This window comes from Conger conger, chromosome 9 (assembly GCF_963514075.1).
Source record: "Conger conger chromosome 9, fConCon1.1, whole genome shotgun sequence".
Lineage (NCBI taxonomy): Eukaryota > Metazoa > Chordata > Actinopteri > Anguilliformes > Congridae > Conger > Conger conger.
The window spans coordinates 41,360,471-41,380,782 of NC_083768.1; the positions used below are offsets into that span (position 1 = coordinate 41,360,471).

Genomic DNA, 20,312 nt, shown 5'->3' on the forward strand with positions numbered 1-20,312 from the left:
GGTGTGTGTGTGTATGTACATACTAGTTAGTGCAAGCTTATGCATGTGTGTCATGTTCTTGTGTACACATGCACAGGTGTGCACACACACACACATTTGTACAGCCATCTGTGTGTGTTTGAATATGTCTCTGCATGCATGTGTAAAATGGAGCCCGACTCAAATTTTCCACGGTTCTGTTGGGTTTGGACCAATCTGGGCTCTCTGACTCACCCAAAGCCCGGGCCGGTCCTCTAATTGCTTTAAGATGTGAGGTTTCCACTACAGAACGCTGGTGAGGCTCCTATTTGAGGAGAGGAGTGTGGGCGGGGTTGCGGGCAAGGCTGGTATTTGGTTTACCTTTCCCGGAGAAGCGGATTGGAGGGACTCGAGAGCGAATGTTTGTGAAATCGAAATGACATTAAACATCCTTCCCCCAAACTTTCCCGGACACAGCCAGCTGTTTCAGATCTGCTCGGACGTGAGAGCCCTGCAGTGTCCCAGGATAAAGCCTCTTTTTCAGCCCGTGTTTCAGTCGAGGCGTCAGCCCTCTGCTTCTCGCTTCGGTCTTGGCACAGCGTTCGGTTTTTGGAGGTTGTTTGCGTGCCACTGGTCGTAAAACGGCTAGAATTGACTCACATCGCTGGGGCTGTGGAGTGTGTCGTTCAGCTTGAGTGCGTGCCGCTGGGAAAGAGTGAGCAGAGAATCTGTAACGGTACAGACGGCCCTGCTCTTTGATCGACGGCTGGATTAGATTACGTTTGACCGTTGTTCACTTGCGTGGAAGTCTGCCCTTGGCCTTTGCCAGAAGGGCGTACAATCAAAACATAAATATTGAAATAATTCCAGAGTCATTGTGCATTTGTAAGATGCATTGCAAACACAACATTATACAACATCACATCACAAGAATGACTGATAATAGTTTTGAAGCACACATTTCATTTCCATGGTGCTTTATATTGAATTACATTTCATTGCAGGCTTCATAGTATCCATAAATACAGCTATGTTACATAAGCCATGTATACATTATATGCTGAATCGGGACAGGTTAAGTACAGTGGTTTACTCAAGGGTACAGCAGTGGGAATGAAACCTGCAACCTTTAGGTCTCAAAGCCCGGTCCTTACCCACTGTACCACACTGCAGCCTTTAAGGGAAGAGAGCTGGGCTGCGGCCTGTTCACAGATCACAGTACTTTAGCTGTGTGAGGTCACAGTACTTTAGCTGTGTGAGATCACAGTACTTTACCTGTGTGAGATCACAGTACTTTAGCTGTGTGAGATCACAGTACTTGAGCTGTGCAAGATCACAGTACTGGAAGTCCTTTAACTGTGCAATATCACAGGAATGTAAGTCCTTTAGCTGTGTGAGATCACAGTACTGTAAGTCAGTTAGTTGTGTGAGATCACAGTACTGTAAATCCTTTAGCTGTGTGAGATCACTCTCTGGGCTCCATGGGGGGGTCCTGCAGTGGGGCGTCCCTGCAGATTGCCCGTCTGGACAGGCTGTTGGCACAGCGGAGATCTCACAGTGGGGGGGCGGGGCTTCCCTAGGGCTGCCAGTGTGGCGCCCGTCACCCACGCCTTCAGCTCACTGCACCTTCTGCTCTACACTGGAGTGTGTGTGTGTACGTGTGTGTGTGTGTGTGTACGTGTGTGTACGTGTGTGTGAGTGTGTGAGTGTGTGTGTGTGTACTTGTGTGTGTGCATGTTTGTGTGCGTGTGTGTATGTGTACGCGTGTGTGTGCATGTGTGTGCATGTGTACGTGTGTGTGCGTGTGTGTTCGTGTGTGTACGTGTGTGTGCGTGTGTGTACGTGTGTGTATGTGTACGTGTGTGTGTGCATGTTTGTGCATGTGCATGTGTGCGTGTGTGCATGTGTCTGCACATATGTGTGTGTCTGTGTGTGTGTGCTCACAGCTAAATTACTTTTACATGGGTTCAATGGAGGCCTCAGTGTCTTACTATATTAAGAGTTAAAAGCACTCTGTCAGAGTCTCGTTTACACTGTGTGCCCATTCAGGCCGAGGCCAGCCTTAGACTGGCTCACAAACAGTGTGAGAGACGGTGAGTCATGAGATAAATGATTTTCATGCATAATGACACAGTGACATTGAAACAGACAAAGAAGGACACTCCCGTACATAGTGTACATAGCGCTGATCTGCGGGGGTGTGGAGCCGTCCAAAACCTGCCCCTCCCTGGCCCCACCCCGCCCAGGCCCCACCCCGCCCGTACACAGACGGAGCTCACGTGTCATCACTGCGTGCCGTGGCTCGGGGTTCCGCTGAGCGCGCTCAGTGGCACCCCGCCAGGCCCCTAATCCTCCCTCGAGATGGGGGGGGGTCCGGTGGGGGGGGGGGGGGGGGGGGGGGAGACCACAGACGCATCAGGAAGCGATCGCCGCAGCCCAGGTCTGATTAGCGCTGAATAAACACGCCCGCCTCCTGCTGTATTTACGGGGCGCGCGTGTGCGGCCACACGCGTGTAGCGTGTAGCATGTTGAGACTGCGTGTTGTGACGCTGGCGTTTTAAGTCTTAGCTGGTGTGTTTGACGGCACTCGGTCCTTTGAAAGATGCTGACTCGGCCACGTTAGACCTTTCTGTAGAGTTCTGCAGCTGTGGCTGTTTTCTCCAGGCCTGCATTTAGCCAAACGTGTGTTTACTGCTAATGCTAGCTAATGCTACCCCCCCCCCCCCCCTCCCTGTAATGTGAGTCCTAAACTGAACTGTGGTGAGCTCTGATCTGAGTGGTTGCTGTGAAGGATGGCCTGTGATGTCACTAAGACTCATGTGACATGGAGCTGGAGGTTACTCGCAAGCTCGTGAGACTGAACAAGGCAGCCGTTGAAACTGAAGCGTCTTGAAATTGATATTTAATGTGTGTGTGTGTGTGTGTGTGTGGGTTGGTGTGTGTGTGTCTAAATGGGTGTGTGTAGATTGGTATGTGTCTATGTGTGCTTCCAAGTGCCCCCGTGTTTGTGTGTGTGTGTGCAGGTTAGTGCGCATGTCTCAATAGCTGTGTTTGTGTGTGTAGGCGTGTAGTCAAATGAACAAATTTCACAAGAAAAGGTGATTTCATTGCAGCACCATGCGGCTCAGTGGCTCTGAATCGCTGCTGGAAGTGTATACAGGAGGGCTTCATGTTCGCCTGAGGCTCCTGCTACGACACCCGCCCCCCAAAAACAGCGCTGTCTCTCAGTGAAGAGTAAAAGCTTTGGGACAATGCCTGCAATCTGAGCAGGGAGGCCAGGTGTCCGGATTTTGGCCGGACAGTCCGACTTTGAACTCAACTGCCCTCCTTTGTCGGACACATTTTTGTCCGGTTTTAAAACGACTGGCATCAAATAAAATAGTGCGTCTTAAATAAAAAAACATGTGATCTTTGCGGCAAGCCTGGAGACAGAGAATCACAGTGAGGTCGCAGATTACACAATTTATACATGATACAGGACTCTTTTACTCTTTTTCCTTGAGTTTTCTCACCAAAATGTTAATGAAATTTAAATCGTTAGCTAAACGGAGTGCCTTCTTAAAATGACATTTGTGGAAGAAAGAGAACACCACAACATAAGGTACACCACAACAAAAAGTATTTGGCAACAAGAGAAAGCTTTTAGATTTATACATATATTTTCTTCTGCTAATTCAGGTTATTGCTATTGTTATTTTCTCCATTGAAAACTCTATTGGTCGTCTTTCCATGACGCGAAGGCTCCAATATAAATAATTGTCCGCACGAAATTGCCGACATCAAAACCTAACCAAATCTACCGGCTTCCTCTTTTCTGAAGTGCTGGTGGCAGCCACTTTTTTCAGCAAATCTGTGAGGCATAAGGGATCTCTTTTGCTGCGTTTCCTTCTTTTCTGCATCTCGGCCTAGTTCTTTCACCGCAGGACTCGGTTACCGCTGAACCGCTAAAGCGCTGTCCTGGACCCACTTCCTCTAGCGCAGTTCCCTGTCTGTCGAAGCGGGGACGCGGCGCTAACGTAGCCTCGGCTAGCCAAAGAGCCCGGCCGTCTCTCATCACCATGGCGATGAGTCACGCAGGCCGCGCCCAAACGGTTTGCTCTGCACCAAAAACGGCTGAGGGGCGGAGTCAGTGGGGCGATGCCCACACACACACACACACACACACACACACACACACACACACACACTCACACTCACACTCACACTCACACTCACACACACACACACACACACACAGGCTTATACAAACACACACACTCACACACACACACACACATACACAGACTTATACAAACACACACACTCACACACACACACACACACACACACAGACACACACACACACACACACACACAGACACACGCACACACACAGAGACACACACACGCACACACACACACACACACACACACACAGAGACACACACACACAGAGACACGCACACACACACACACACACACACACACAGAGACACACACACACAGAGACACGCACACACACACACACACACACACTTGCACAGATGCACACATAGACGCACACCAACATATACACACTCATACACACAAGCACTGCCACCCATGCACATAGATACAACACACATATACAGATATATCCACATTCATGAACACACAAATGCATGTGGGCACACACACGGTTACTTAGACACACACAGACACACACACGGAGACGGGGCACATCTTTACTACTGAGGCTCTTGTCCTTGCCTTTTGTTCACGTTGCCTCGAGCAGGGAGGGGGGTAACTCCAGTACACACATTACCCCTCTGAGACTGTCGGAGTGTGAGAACCGTACTTTACCTTCAACACAAAATGACGCCCGATGGCTGCTGTTCAGCCTACTGCAGCACTCCCCACCTGTGTCAGGGTGTGGCTCTGATAACATCTCTCCATATGGACCCAGCCTGTACCAGGGCGTGGTTCGAAACATACCTGTCTTAAGCTTTTTCATTCATCCATTCAAGTCATAACAAACTTCCGATGGCTGAAATCCCTGAAAGATGGAAGATTGTTAGTGTTATCTCCTCCCCGCTGTAGTTTGAGTGCGAGGGCGCTGGAATCGTGTACGATCTGTGAGGAGCCCGGCACAGTAGTTGGCCGATGCAGAACTCATTAGATAAACATCGTTACTGCAGCCAGCAGAGTTCCCGCTTGTTAAGACTTGTGCACCCCCAGCTCCATCCGGGCAGATGGAAGATGGGGCTCCAGGAATGCCGCGGCTTTCCGTGTGCAGATCCCCTCCGATCCTGTTGAGACAGCACCCCGTCTGGCACCAACAATCATTCCATGGTTAAAGTCACTTAGGCCACATTTCCCATTCCCCATTCTTTTTAGTCTGAACAAGAGCTGAACATTACATTACATTACTGGCATTTGGCAGACTCTCTTATCCAGAGCGATGTACAGTTGATTAGACTAAGCAGGAGACAATCCTCCCCTGGAGCAATGCAGGGTTAAGGGCCCAACGGCTGTGTGGATCTTATTGGGGCTACACCGAGATTCGAACCACCGACCTTGTGGGTCCCAGTCATGTACCTTAACCACTACGCTACAAGCCGCCCCAGAACCTCTTGACCATGTCTGCATGCTTTTATGTGTGACGTTACTGCCACATGATTGGCTTGGATATTTGCATTATCGAGCTGGAGTGCAGGTCTTGGTAAGAAGGTGGTCACTGAGAGCATGTGTAGCTGTATAAATGGATACCATGTTGAAAAGCCTCTGGATAAGAGGATCTGCTAAATGCCCGTAATGTAGTGTAATGTAATGTAGTGTAGTGTAGTGTTGTGAAGCTAAAACTGGAAGCTAAACCTTACGCTGAAGCTCAATGAACCGCCTGTATATCTCAGCTTGGTGTCCCGGCAACGGTTCTGGGCTGAATGAGATCAGAGATGCAGAAGCAGTTTTTGAGCAGCTGGTTTACAACTCATGTTGAAACGGTTAAGCAGCGCCTAAACGCCACATACTGTATATTTTCAGGACTTCAGGCCTCTCAAATGTTTTGTAACGAGAGTTTTCTGTCTCCTAGCGACGGGGTTCCCCCGTAGACGCAGATGATGTATAAGGAGACCCGAAACTCCGCCCCGGAAAACACCCAGGGTCTATTTCTGCCTCTCTGCTGCGAGAGAGAGATAGAGAGATAGAGAGATAGAGAGAGAGGAGAGAGAAGAGAAGGGGAAAAACCTTGTTCATGGTGTCTGGGGTTTTCCCGAAGTGTACCGTACATGTGTGACCTGTTCCACGGTCTGCCCGGGGAAAACCGCCCCAAACTTAGGAGGAATGAAGGAGGAAGTGAGGGGCTTTGGAGAGGGGGGTTGGTGCTAAAAATAAGGTGGAAAGGGGGTCTCTGGTAATGCTGGTAATGACTCATGGAAATGTGCCTGTGTGTGTGTGCACCTGTGTGCCTGTGTAGAGTGTGTGTGTGTGTGTGTGTCTGTGTGTGTGTGAGAGAGACAGAGAGAGAGTGGGAGGGGCAGTAGGAAGTTGAACACTGCTCCATTGGACCGTCCCGTGGGTTGACCAGGTCCCTGCCCTCCCCGGTCCTGCTGTGCTCCCGCACTGACTGAGTCAAAGCGCCCCTCTCCCTGGTCTGCACGTTGGACAGGGAACGGCTGGCCCTCCTCTCCCTGGTCTGCACGTTGGACAGGGAACGGCTGGCCCTCCTCTCCCTGGTCTGCACGTTGGACAGGGAACGGCTGGCCCTCCTCTCCCTGGTCTGTACGTTGGACAGGGAACGGCTGGCCCTCCTCTCCCTGGTCTGCACGTTGGACAGGGAACGGCTGGCCCTCCTCTCCCTTTTCTGCACGTTGGACAGGGAACGGCTGGCCCTCCTCTCCCTGGTCTGCACGCTCTGTGCTCGCAGGCAGCTCAGCTCAAACTTGTCTGCATAGTTTGGCGAGGGGTTGAATGTGTTTGAGGCATGAGTACACTGTAACTGTAAAATATCATGTTCTGGGCGGGGTGCGTTAAAGGTGCAAGAGTACTTTATCATGACGAGTGAAGGGGGTCCCTCTGTGTGACCAGTGCGGCTCTAATGTTTAACTGTGTGTGTGAGTGTGTGAGAGTGTGTGAGAGTGTGAGAGTGTGAGAGTGTGAGAGTGTGAGAGTGTGAGAGTGTGAGTGTGTGAGTGTGTGAGAGTGAGAGTGAGAGTGAGAGTGAGAGTGTGAGTGTGAGTGTGAGTGTGAGTGTGAGAGTGAGAGTGAGAGTGAGAGTGAGAGTGAGAGTGTGAGTGTGAGTGTGAGTGTGAGTGTGAGTGTGAGTGTGAGTGTGAGAGTGAGTGTGAGAGTGAGAGTGAGAGTGAGAGTGAGAGTGAGAGTGAGAGTATGTAGTGGGCACCCCTGCTCCACACACCCGCAGTTCTTACCCTCTCCCCACCCCGGCCCACCGGGATGCCCCTGTGATGACTCACACCCTGCAGCCTCCTGTGTTTATAATGCGCTCTCTCTGTGAAGCAGCAACCGGGCAGAGTGCCGTGACTAACTCTTTCCCCTCTCCCCCCCCCCCTCTCCCCCCCCCGTCCCCCTCTCCCCCCCCCCCCGCTCCCCCCCCCCCCCCCCGTCTCCCTCTCATTATATTTACAATAAGTAGCTGTGTGAGCACAATCCAGCTCCCCCTGCGTCAGATTTCTCTCCCAAAAAAAAACTGGGGGGGGGGGGGGGGGACTGGTTGCCATGGCGGCACCACATCAAAAACAGCCAGGTCCTGTTTTCACCCACGAGACTGACGGAGACGGCATCAATGATTCACTGAGGATTTCCCTCTGTCCCCAAACTCCCCCCCGCCCCCCTCCATCCCTCACACAGCCCTGTGCACTCCCCCCTACACACACACACACACCCACCCCCGCTTTCATTAAACTTTATAGGTTTTTTTGTTTTTTTTTACTCTGATTGCGTTTTATGGGCCACACAGTTGTGTGCAGACCTGGCCGTGTTGTTTTACGAAGGCGGGGAGGAAAGTTATTGTTCTTCTGCCCCCGTTAAAGCCGCTCTTGGCCGGCTGAACATCCCTTCTCCCGTAAAACCCAGCAGCAGCAGTGTGGCCTGAGAGTTTAGCCCATGTTTATGCCATAAATACGTAAATATTCTGCTGTTTCCCGTCAAAAGGCTGTGAAATGTGTCTTATGACACGCAAAGCAGCAGTATATTGTATATTAAGTGTTTTTCTAAATATCCCCAAACTCCCCTTTCACAAGAGCAGTGGATTTTAGCTGTCTGGAGGATATATATCTGTACACGAGATAATCTCCACATGTCTGTCAACATCTGCATGACTGTGGCAGCATTTGTGTGACACATGATTAGTATTCAGTGTGGGATTAATTTCTCTGAGTTGGGTGTGTCTTTGGCAGAGCTGGCTGGCGATTGGCTCTTCCGGCTGGGCGTGTCACAAAATTACATTACGGGCAGTTGCCAAAGCTCTTATCCTGAGCGACGTACAACAGAGTGCATAAGCGGGAACCAGCGTGCTGAAAACCCGAAAGGGAAGGTACAGTGCCAGAAGTGGCCACACAGATAAGGACTTGGACCCTGTGGTGTAGCCGGTTGAGATAAAAACGAAAACAACAAACAGTGGCTCCTCCGTGTTGTGGGGCGTGTCGGAGCTTGCTGTCGATTGGCTCTCCCGGGTTTGGGGCGCGTCCGAGCTTGCCGGGGATTGGCTGCCGTTCCTGTGCCAGTGTGGCAGGCTCTGGCTCTCACGGGTGTTCCCGCGCGGGGGTGGGGGGGCTCCGCCCTTAACGGCCCGACTCCGCCTCTAACGGCCGGAGCTGCAGCATTCCCGAAACGTTTCTCGCCGGGCCTGTTCCTGGAGCGGCCGTTTCCACCGGGCCGACCCCCCGGCAGGGCGCGCGGAATGAGTCACGGCACCCCCAGGGCACGTGCGCCTCTCTCCCGCGTGCCAAACACGCGTTCGCCGTTTCGCTCAGTGGGACCTGGTGTTACCACGGAGACCACTCGCTTCCCTATGTGGAGAAACTGTCCCATAATGCAGTAAAAAGGGAACCGTGGTCGCAGCGCCCTGTACACTCACAGACAGCAGACTGTGACTGTGTCTCCCCTTCTACCTCTTCCTCTGTCTTCACCACTGCCACAGAGACTCGCACACACACACACACACACACACACACACACACACACACACAACGGCTACATCCTGGAGCAAGGACATCAGGAACAAACAAACAGAGCGCTCTCACCAGGTCTCACAATAAGGCCACACCCACCCACACACACAGGCTTTGTGAATATCCTTTCTCTGCGTTCCACTCATTACATTACATTACATTATATTAATGGCATTTGGCAGACGCTCTTATCCAGAGCGATGTACAACAAAGTGCAGAGTGCATTCCCATAACCAGGGCTAAGTGCGCTGAAAGACCCTTTCAGAGGGAAGTACAATTTCAACTGCTACCTGGTTTTTTTTTTTTTTGGACTCACGTGGATTCCCCCCCCCCCCAAAAAAAACCTCAACATTCTAAAAAAACCTACTCTTCAAAGGGTTAAGTCTCATTATAAGATTGTAAATACACTCGCACTCCCGAACTTTCTGTGTGTGGAGCGCAGAACCGCGACCCGCTTTTATCTGTCGGCTCGATTCAGAATCACGACGCTCTCCTTCCACGGCTCCGAGGGCTGTTCTCTCATAAAAGGACGGCGGTGTAGCTCGCAATAATCATTTTTGTAGGGGATTTCTTTTTACAAATAGCTTCAGGAAATAAGACACACCTCTGTAGACACAGTGCCTTTATAATTGTTTAACATCTCAGCCTTATTGCAAGTTGATATTTACTTTTAGCTTTCTGGGGAAATGCCATTAATTATTTGAAAATGAACTCGAATTTAAGTGTTTTCCATGCACACAACTAAATAACAAGACTGATTTATGTACACTGGGTCATGTTCACCCAAACAATCTCCCTCAGGTTTGAGTTTTTCTTTCTAATTGAGTGATCCAAAATACAATATTATTCTTAACGGTCAAAGGTCAGTTAGTGTTAGCTGATTGGTTGCTATGGTGTCATCTCCGGCCATGAATTCATAAATGGCAGGCATTTATATAGCGCCTTTATCCAAAGCGCTGTACAATTGATGCTTCTCCATTCACCCATTCATACACCGATGGCGACTGGCTGCCATGCAAGGCCCCGACCAGCTCATCAGGAGCATTTGGGGGTTAGGTGTCTTGCTCAGGGACACTTCGACACAGCCTGGGTGGGGGATGGAACCGGCAACCCTCCGACTACCAGACGACTGCTCTTACTGCCTGAGCCAATGAGACGACTGCCCTTACTGCCTGAGCCAATGAGACGACTGCTCTTACGGCCTGAGCCATCACATCTACTGTAGCTGCCAAGCTGCTGCCAGTCAATAATGACAGGACGCTTGTGATTGGCTGTCGGTGACTGCGCCCTTCATTCCATTCCGCCGTCCATCTCCTCAGGTGTAACAATGCTGGGTGTGGTCGTTTCCACGGTTACCATTCACCTCATAACTGGGTGTCACTGTGATGTCACAATGGCAATGTGCAATGTGCAATGTGTCAAGCTCTAGCTTGTCCATCACGGTCCTTTCTCTGTTTACATTTGGGGGAGGTATCAATGAAGCGCTAACGTGCTAACAAGGCCCCTGGAAGTGAGATTAATGGGGTCAAGAGGTACAAGCGCTCCAGTGGGATTATGGGATAGCCAGAGGAGACGACAGCTCTGACCTTGCAGAGTGTCATCATGCCATTCTTTTCACTCGTGATCCGTCCCATCTGCCTCCATACGTTTCCACACCACTGTTGTTTCCTGCCCGTGTCCAACGACAGCTCATTTGACCTTACCTGGTACAAAGTCCACACTCTGCACTGTTGCCCGTTTATTATTTTACCCTTATTTAGCCGGGAGATATAAATCTCTTTTACAAGGGGGGATAAGACACGGTTATTCCAACAAGACAGTTGACAGTCATGTTCACAGAATGAGAGAATGGTGGAACGGAACTGTAAGAGCAGAGCAGATGTTTAAAGCAGTCCACTGGGTCAGGAAATGCATGTTCAAAATCAGCAAAACTCGTATCTCAACAGCCTAACAAACAGACAGACTTTGGGACAGACAGTTCACATATTCCTCATTCCTCATTGGTCAGCTGGATGTCTTTACTGGAGGAACTCAGTTTAGGAAACCCACTCCGTGCTTAGTGCCACAGCCAGGAAGTGACCTGCAACCCTGCTCATTATAGTGCCCCATGCCAAAAGTTTGTTTTTATATTGTCTCATTTAATACAATATAATATGGTTGAAAGGGCCGTTGTAGACCTAAATAAGTGGCATTGTCTAAAGACAAGAGCGCAGGCTTTAACGTTATAGAATAAAAGCATAGCTCCAGATTAATGTGTGACACATATAATACTATAGTGATACTATAGTAACCTTAATATTGGCTGAGAGCATTCGGTGATGTCCGTGATCTGATCCTGTTCCCATTCGCCTTTCGCTACCTGAGGTAAAAGTGGCATCGCCCCCCACACCACAGCTGGAAACCATTTCAAGAAGATTTCCTGTCCCATTAACCATGAGTGGCCACCCATGGTGCAGTCCTTAACCCTTTGAAGAGTCAGAGTTTTTTTTTTAATGTTTTCTCAAGTATTCTAGAACCCACCACACCTCTCACCCCGGCAGTGTGTCCTTAAAACTTAAAAGAGAAGGGGCTGTCTAGTTCAATGGACAGTCCTCTTGGTCTCAGCCAATAGCGCTTGGTGTTACTGGCATGTGGACGGTTGCATGGTGACACTGACCCCACCGCATCTCAGAAATCTCACACAGGCACTGTGTCTTTAAATGCGAATGGGCTGTCCCATTAATTACATTAATGGCATTTTGGCAGACGTTTTTATCCAGAGCAACGTACAGTTGATTAGACTAAGCAGGAGACAATCCTCCCCTGGAGCAATGCAGGGTTAAGGGCCTTGCTCAAGGGCCCAACGTCTGTGCGGATCTTACTGTGGCTACACAATACGGGGATCGAACCACCGACCTTGCGGGTCCCAGTCATGTACCTTAACCACTACGCTACAGGCCGCCCCAGTCCTGTTGGTCACAGAGCTTCCATAGGTGTCAGCCAGTGTGTGGATGGTTGCGTGGTGACCCTGTAGTCATGTGACCGCTCTCCCCCCCCCCCCCGTCAGGAACGGTAAGAAGGAGTCGGATCTGACGGCCGCCCTGGCTCGGCTGAAGGACCTGGAGGCCCTGCTCAACTCCAAGGACGCCTCGCTGGCCACCGCCCTCAGCGAGAAGCGCAGCCTGGAGGTCGAGGTTCGCGACCTCAAGGCCCAGCTGGCCAAGGTGAGTGACATCACAATCGCCTTCGCCTCAGTGCTCAGAGACGGGCATTCCGGTGACTGAACGTGCAACCTGACGTTAAGTTCTGCCCCGAAGTTCATATTACATATTGGAGTTCTTTTAGAACTCTTGTGTGAGTGATCACGGTAGTGGAGGCTACAGAGGAAAACCTAGGGAGGGTTAAAGGTGCAATAGGTGATTTTGGACTTCTAACAGTCCAGAGAGGAATTGCAGGAAGAGACACGCTCAAACCACGACACTGTTTATCCCTCCCCCTTCTCTGTGAACGTGCTGACATTGAAACGCCATTGGCTGTGGCAATTAGAACCTATTTTCCACCAATGAGCTTGAATTATTGTACAGCTATACAATGTTTTGGTACAGAGTGCCGGCCCATCAACTGCATATTTTCAAACCTGAATTTAAGGACTATAAACACAGGCAGAGGGTGAGTCAACATGTCAGTGAGCCTTTTTCACTCATAGGAAGGGATTTCAGTGTTTTAACAGAAAATCTTACCTATTGCACCTTTAACGTTTCATACTGCGGTGTACTACCCTGCTGTTTCCACTCTAGCAGTTTAGTGTCGGTGGTGGGACTTGCCATGCAATGGAAAAATATGTCATGAGAAGCAGTGCGTTTCTGGAGGACGTGCTGGTGTAGCACCACCATGTGGTCACTGCGGGGAACTGCAGCTGTCGTTTTACAAGCCGCTAATGGAGTGGTGTTAATTAGAAAAGCACTGTGCACATTCGTTTCGTAAATTTATGCGAGCCACACGCGTACCGCTCTAATTACAACAATGATGGGAGTTAACCAGGGCCTTGAAATGAAGGAGGAAGATTAAAGGAGAAATTCTTGGCCGTAGCTCTGGCATTTATAGTCTCGTCTTTTGGCAAAAGGCAGTGTGGTGGGGGCGGATAAATTATTGGGTTTCGTGTGTGTGTGTGTGTGTGTGTGTGTGTGTGCGTGAGAGAGAGAGTATGTGTGTGTGTGTGTGTCTGTGTGTGAGAGAGAGAGTATGTGTGTGTGTGTGTCTGTGTGTGTGTGTGCGTGAGAGAGAGAGTATGTGTGTGTGTGTCTGTGTGTATGCCTCAGAGTGCACGTGTGTGAATGCATGTGTGTGTGCGTCTGTATATGTGTGTATGCGTGTGCGTGTGTGTGAGACGGAGTATGTGCATGTGTGTCTGTGTGTGTCTGTGTGTGTGTGTTTGTATGTGTGTGTGAGTGTGCATGTGTGTGTGTATGCATAAGTGTTTGTGTGTGTGTGTGTGTGTGTGTGTATGCATAAGTGTTTGTGTGTGTGTATGCATAAGTGATTGTGTGTGTATGCGTAAGTGTTTGTGTGTGTGTGTGTGTGTATGCATAAGTGTTTGTGTGTTTGTATGCATAAGTGATTGTGTGTGTGTGTCTATGCATAAGTGTGTGTGCGTGTGTGTGTGTGTATGCCTCACGGGGAAGTGTCTGCTTCCCCGTGCTGCACGCTGTAACCTGTGTGTGTGTGTGTGTGTGTGTACCCGTGTGTCTGCTCCCCCGTGCTGCACGCTGTAACCTGTGTGCGTGTGTGTGTGTGTACCCGTGTGTCTGCTCCCCCGTGCTGCACGCTGTAACCTGTGTCCGTGTTGCCGTGGCAGCTGGACGGCGCTCTGGCCGACATTAAGAAGCAGCTGCAGGAGGAGATGCTCAGGCGCGTGGACGCGGAGAACCGCATCCAGACCCTGAAGGAGGAGCTGGAGTTCCAGAAGAACATCTACGCCGAGGTCAGTCAGTCCGCCCACGTCTCTCTGCCTACTGTGGCAGCTATTGCTATTACTGCTACTGCTAACTACTGCTATTACTATTACTACTGTAGCCCCTGCTATTACTATTACTGGTGTAGCTATTGCTATTACTATTGGTACTGTAGCTATTGCTATTACTATTGGTACTGTAGCTATTGCTATTACTCCTACTACTGTAGCTATTGCTATTACTGCTACTGCTAACTACTGATATTACTATTACTACTGCAGCTATTGCTATTACTGCTACTGCTAACTACTGCTATTACTATTACTACTGCAGCTAAGGCTATTACTGCTAACCACTGTAGCTAGTGCTATTACTATTACTGGTGTAGCTACTGCTAGTACTAGTACTACTGTTGCTACTCCTAATTCTGCTAACTACTGTAGCTACTGCTATTACTGCTAACTACCGTAGCTATTGCTATTACTATTACTACTGTAGCTGCTGCTATTACTATTACTACTGTAGCTACTGCTACTAATATTACTACTGTAGCTATTACTGCTAAAGTAGCTACTGCTATTACTGCTAGCTACTGATGCTGTAGCTACTGCTATTACTTCTTACTTCTGCTACCGTAGCTACTGCTATTACAGCTAACTTCTACAGTAGCTACTGCTGTTACTGCTAAAGTAGCGACTGCCATTTCTACTAAGTACCACACAGAAAGAGCCTGTGTTGATCAGTGCTCCCTCTCCCTCTCTCCCTCTCCCTCTCCCTCTCCCTCCCTCCCTCCCTCCCTCTCTCTCTCTCTCCCTCCCTCCCTCCCTCTCTCTCTCTCCCTCCCTGCAGGAGTTGCGTGAGACGAAGCGTCGCCACGTGACGAGCATAGTGGAGGTGGACAACGGGCAGCGGGTGGACTACGAGAGCAAGCTGGCCGCGGCGCTGATGGATATGCGCGCGCAGCACGAGGAGCAGCTCCGCATCTACAAGGACGAGATGGAGAAGACCTTCACCTCCAAGGTACCCCGTCCGCCCCCCGAACAGATCACAGCTCATCCACACACTGTAGAGCGCACGCTCAGCTAGACTGTACCAGTGGAACGTCAAGCTGTCCCATCCACACGCTGTACAGATCAGAGCTTGGCCAGCTAGACTGTACCGGAGTAACGTCAAGCCATCCCATCCACATGCTGTACAGATCCTGCTCAGCTAGACTCAGCTAGAGTGTCCAGCTATCCCATCTACAACCTGTACAGATCTGAACGACCTCAGCTACACTGTACCAGAGGAGTGTCAAGCTATCCCACCCACACACCATACAGATCTGAATGACCTTAGCTAGACCAGTGGTGCCCAATCATGTGTCAGGGAGGACTAAGATTATTCAGGTTTCCCTTCCAGCCAATGCACACGACACCAGCTGATTTCACTAATTCGCTTCCTCCTCTCTGGTTGAATGTGTGTCACCTCCAAGGTACCCCATAACGCAGACATGCGTGTTACTCTACTGTCGACGGCTCTGTTAAGCTTCTGCATGCGTGTTTGACTTGTACCACACAGCTGGGGGACGTTCCGCTAACCTAGACTACGCAACAAAAATATATTACCGTGTCTTGCTAATAATACATTAGAATTTAAGGAGCCACACAAAATATATTTTCAGTGCATAAAATATGTTGTCAGCAATACATTCTGCTGGTTGTATCTATCCCAATGGGTGAATCATACTAAATAAGTGACAAAATTGGTATATTTATTGCTATTTATTCCTATGTATCTATGTATCCAATCTTCTGGATCTCCATATATGGGAAATGTCGTATATATTTCTCCACATACGTTTTTGTTGCGTAAGGGTTATGTCATAGGAACCCTCAGCAGTGCAGTTTCACATCTTCACTTGAGCACAGTTCCACTAGCGTCCCCGCTGACACGAAACGTTCTCGCGACGTTGCCGCCACGTCGCGGCGAGGTTACGACATTGACGGAACGTTCCCGCGACATTGTGAGAACTCCTGCGTGTCAGCTGGGATGGGCATGCTCACGCCAGCCCTGCCCCTCACCGGCGTGCGTGTGCGTGTGTGTGTGTGCGTGTGTGTGTGTGTCTGCAGCTGGAGAACGCGCGCCAGTCGGCCGACAGGAACAGCCACCTGGTGGGGGCGGCCCACGAGGAGCTGCAGCAGACCCGGGTTCGGCTGGAGGGCATGTCGGCCCAGCTCAGCCAGCTGCAGAAGCAGGTGCGCACGCCCGACCGCTCGGTCACGCTCTACAACACGGCTACATGGACCGGCACTAACGCATGTGGCCGTTGACATGAATTAGTTAACGTACAAATACATAAATTAAACATGATATTAACGTTAGTTAGTATTTAACGCGTGTTGGTAGTTCCATACTAAGGTACTGTTAGCGTTTAACTACTAACTAATGTATTAGTTGCATGGGTATTTATCCAAACCGTAGGATAAACTTACAATTAAGTTTTATTGTCGAATTAGTGGCTAAGGTACATGACTGGGACCCGGAAGGTTGGTGGTTCAAGCCCCGGTGTAGCCACGATAAGATCCACACAGCTGCCGGGCCCTTGAGCAAGGCCCTCGACCCCACATTACTCCAGGGGGATTGTCTCCTGCTTAGTCTTATAGCAACTAGATAACAAATTAAATTAAATTAAATTAAATTAATTCAGTAATGTAGTCATTAATATGAATTAATGATGTACAAATACATAAAGCTGTGCAGTAGTATTTAGTTAACTGCGACATTAGTTAATGCCAATTCCTGGAACCTTATTTTAAGGTGTTATTGAGTGTTTCTCTCCTCTCTTTCTCTCACTCTCTCACCGCTAAAATGTTCCGCGATCTCACTTCTGATTGGCGTTCTCGTATGCAGAGATTCCACCCCCTCCCTGCCCCCCCCCCCTTTGAACGCCACACGCGCCTCACAAAACTGTTGCTTCCCCCTCAGAGTGGGCAGGGAACGTGGCACCGGGGCTCGGGACTGGCTCATTAGCACCCCCGAGAAACGGTGTGCACGAAGATGACAAGAAATTAATTTTTTAAAAAGGTGTTGAAGCCTCATTCTCGGTGATAACGATGCGGATGATGTCATCCCCAAAGAGCAGTCTTCAGGATGGGCGGGGAAGGGTGGCTGTATTCCGTATTGCCGCGTATTGCTGCAACTTCTGCTCTTTATTATTGAATTAGCCCGTTGTTTAGACGGCCATTTTAGCTGCTAGTCTGAGCTCATGAGTGGCAGATGCAGAAGCGTCCTGTATCCAAGTCAAATGTTTTGCTTTTGTATGCATTTATGTCTGTGTGTGTATGTTTATGCATATGCATGTCTTTGTCTGTGTATGTGTTTGTGTATACCCATGTGTGTGTATACCTGTGTGTGTGTGTGAGTGTTTATATATATATATATACCCATGTGTGTGTGTATGTTTATGCGTATGCATGTCTGTGTGTGTTTATGTGCATACCCGTGTGTGTGTATGTGTGTGTATACCTGCACATGTGTCTGTGTGTGTTTGTGTATACCCATGTGTGTGTATGTGTGTGTATACCTGTACATGTGTCTGTGTGTGTGTGTGTATATGTTTATGTATATACTCGTGTGTGTGTGTGTTTATATGTTTATGTGTATACCCGTGTGTGTGTGTGTGTATCCCTGTGTTTGTGTGTGTGTTTATGTGTATACCTGTGTGTGTTTTTGTGTATCCCTGTGTTTGTGTGTTTATATGCATTACTGTGTATGTGTTTGTGTTTCCCCGTGTGCGTGTGTTTATAAGCATAACTGTGTGTGTGTGTGTATATGTGTATCCCCGTGGGTGTGTGTGTTTTTGTGTATCCCTGTGTGCGTGTGTTTATATGCATAACTGTGTGTGTGTGTGTTTTTGTGTATCCCTGTGTGTGTGTGTTTATATGCATAACTCTGTGTGTGTGTGTGTGTTTTTGTGTATCCCTGTGTGCGTGTGTTTATATGCATAACTGTGTGTGTGTGTGTTTTTGTGTATCCCTGTGTGTGTGTGTTTATATGCATAACTCTGTGTGTGTGTGTGTGTGTGTGTTTTTGTGTATCCCTGTGTGTGTGTGTTTATATGCATAACTCTGTGTGTGTTTGTGTGTTTATGTGTATCCCCGTGTGTGTGTGTTTGTGTGTTTATGTGTATCCCCGTGTGTGTGTTTATGTGTGTGTGTTTGTGTGTTTATGTGTTTTTGTGCGTGTGTTTATGTGTGTTTGTGCGTGTGTTTATGTGTGTTTGTGCGTGTGTTTATGTGTGTTTGTGCGTGTGCAGCTGGCCGCGCGCGACGCTAAGATCCGGGACCTGGAGGAGGCCATGTCGCGGGAGCGGGACGTGTCGCGCAGGATGATGGAGGAGAAGGACCGCGAGATGAGCGAGATGCGCCAGCGCATGCAGAGGCAGCTGGACGAGTACCAGGAGCTGCTGGACATCAAACTGGCCCTGGACATGGAGATCTGCGCCTACCGCAAACTGCTGGAGGGAGAGGAGGAGAGGTACACACTCACACTCACACACACACACACACACACACACACACACTCACACACACACACTCACACACACACACACACACACACACACACACACGCATATACACTCACACACACACACACTCACACACACACTCTCTCACACACACACACACACACACACGCTCACACACACTCACACGCTCACACACACACACATGCTCACACACACTCACACACATATACACACACATACACATATACACCCACATACACACACACTCACACACACACACTCACACACACTCACACACTCAGACACACCCCTTCTCCCCTCCCCATCTCTCCTCTCCTCCCCTCCTCCCCCCCCCCCACCTCTCCTCCTCTCTAACCCCCTCCTCTCTCTCTCTCTCCCCCCCAGACTGCGGCTGTCCCCCAGCCCCCCCCCCACGCGGGTGGCGGTGTGCCGCACCTCAGGCTCCGGCTCAGGCCACGGCCACGCCCACGCGCGCGTGGTCACCAACTCCAGCGGCCACAGCCACGCCTCCTCCTCCTCCAAGAAGCGCCGGCTGAACGACAATGACAGCGAGGCCTCCAGCACAGCGGGGGGCGCTGTGGCGCGCACCCGCATCACCCAGCAGGCCTCGGCCAGCGGCCGCATCACCGTGGACGAGGTGGACCTGGACGGGAAGTACGTCCGGCTCAGCAACAAGGCCGACCAGGTGAGCCGGCGCGGCCAATCACAGCTCTGCGCTCGACGCGGCCAATCAGAGCTCTGCGCTCGGCGCGGCCAATCAGAGCTCGGGGTGGCCAATCAGAGCTCTGCGCTCGCCGCGGCCAATCAGTGCTCTGCGCTCGGGGCGGCCAATCAGTGCTCTGCGCTCGGCGCGGCCAATCAGAGCTCTGCCCTCGGGGCAGCCCACAGCGTGGTGCCTAAGGTACATGACTGGGACCCACGAGGTCGGCGGTTCGATCCCCGCCGCAATAAGATCCGCACAAACACACACATTATGAGGACCAAACACACCTTATGAGGACCAAACACACACATTATGAGGACCAAATACACCTTATGAGGACCAAACACACACATTATGAGGACCAAACACACCTTATGAGGACCAAACACACACCTTATGAGGACCAAACATACCTTATGAGGACCAAACACACACATTATGAGGACTGAACACGCCTAATGAGGACCAAACACACACCTTATGAGGACCAAACACACCTTATGAGGACCAAACACACCTTATGAGGACCAAACACACACCTTATGAGGACCAAACACACACATTATGAGGACCAAACACACCTTATGAGGACCAAACACACACATTATGAGGACCAAACACACCTTATGAGGACCAAACACACCTTATGAGGACCAAACACACACCTTATGAGGACCAAACATACCTTATGAGGACCAAACACACACATTATGAGGACTGAACACGCCTAATGAGGACCAAACACACCTTATGAGGACCAAACACACACCTAATGAGGACCAAACACACACCTAATGAGGACCAAACACACATGTTATGAGGACCAAACACACACGTTATGAGAACCAAACATTGACTATATGATGACCAAACACTGACCTCATGAGCACGTAACATGGACCTTATGAGGAGCAAACACGCACCAAATGAGGACGCAGACTTAACACGGGCATATGGCCTGTCCCCCCTCAGGACCAGCTGATGGGGAGCTGGCAGCTGAAGAGGCAGGTGGGGAGCCAGGCCCCCATCATCTTCAAGTTCCC

The 20,312-nt window shown here is 50.0% G+C and overlaps 1 protein-coding gene across 1 annotated transcript in view; it reads left to right on the forward strand.

Annotated features, from left to right (window-relative positions):
• The window catches only part of LOC133136171 (lamin-A-like), a 52,332-nt gene that overhangs the window by 24,149 nt on the left and 7,871 nt on the right, over positions 1-20,312 (forward strand). The window contains exons 4-10 of the mRNA XM_061253432.1: positions 12,151-12,307; positions 13,939-14,064; positions 14,885-15,055; positions 16,147-16,272; positions 18,333-18,553; positions 18,951-19,251; positions 20,242-20,312. The exon at positions 20,242-20,312 is cut by the window's right edge and continues 37 nt beyond it. Coding sequence (XP_061109416.1) covers positions 12,151-12,307; positions 13,939-14,064; positions 14,885-15,055; positions 16,147-16,272; positions 18,333-18,553; positions 18,951-19,251; positions 20,242-20,312 — 1,173 coding nt within the window. The remainder of the gene's footprint in view (positions 1-12,150; positions 12,308-13,938; positions 14,065-14,884; positions 15,056-16,146; positions 16,273-18,332; positions 18,554-18,950; positions 19,252-20,241) is intronic.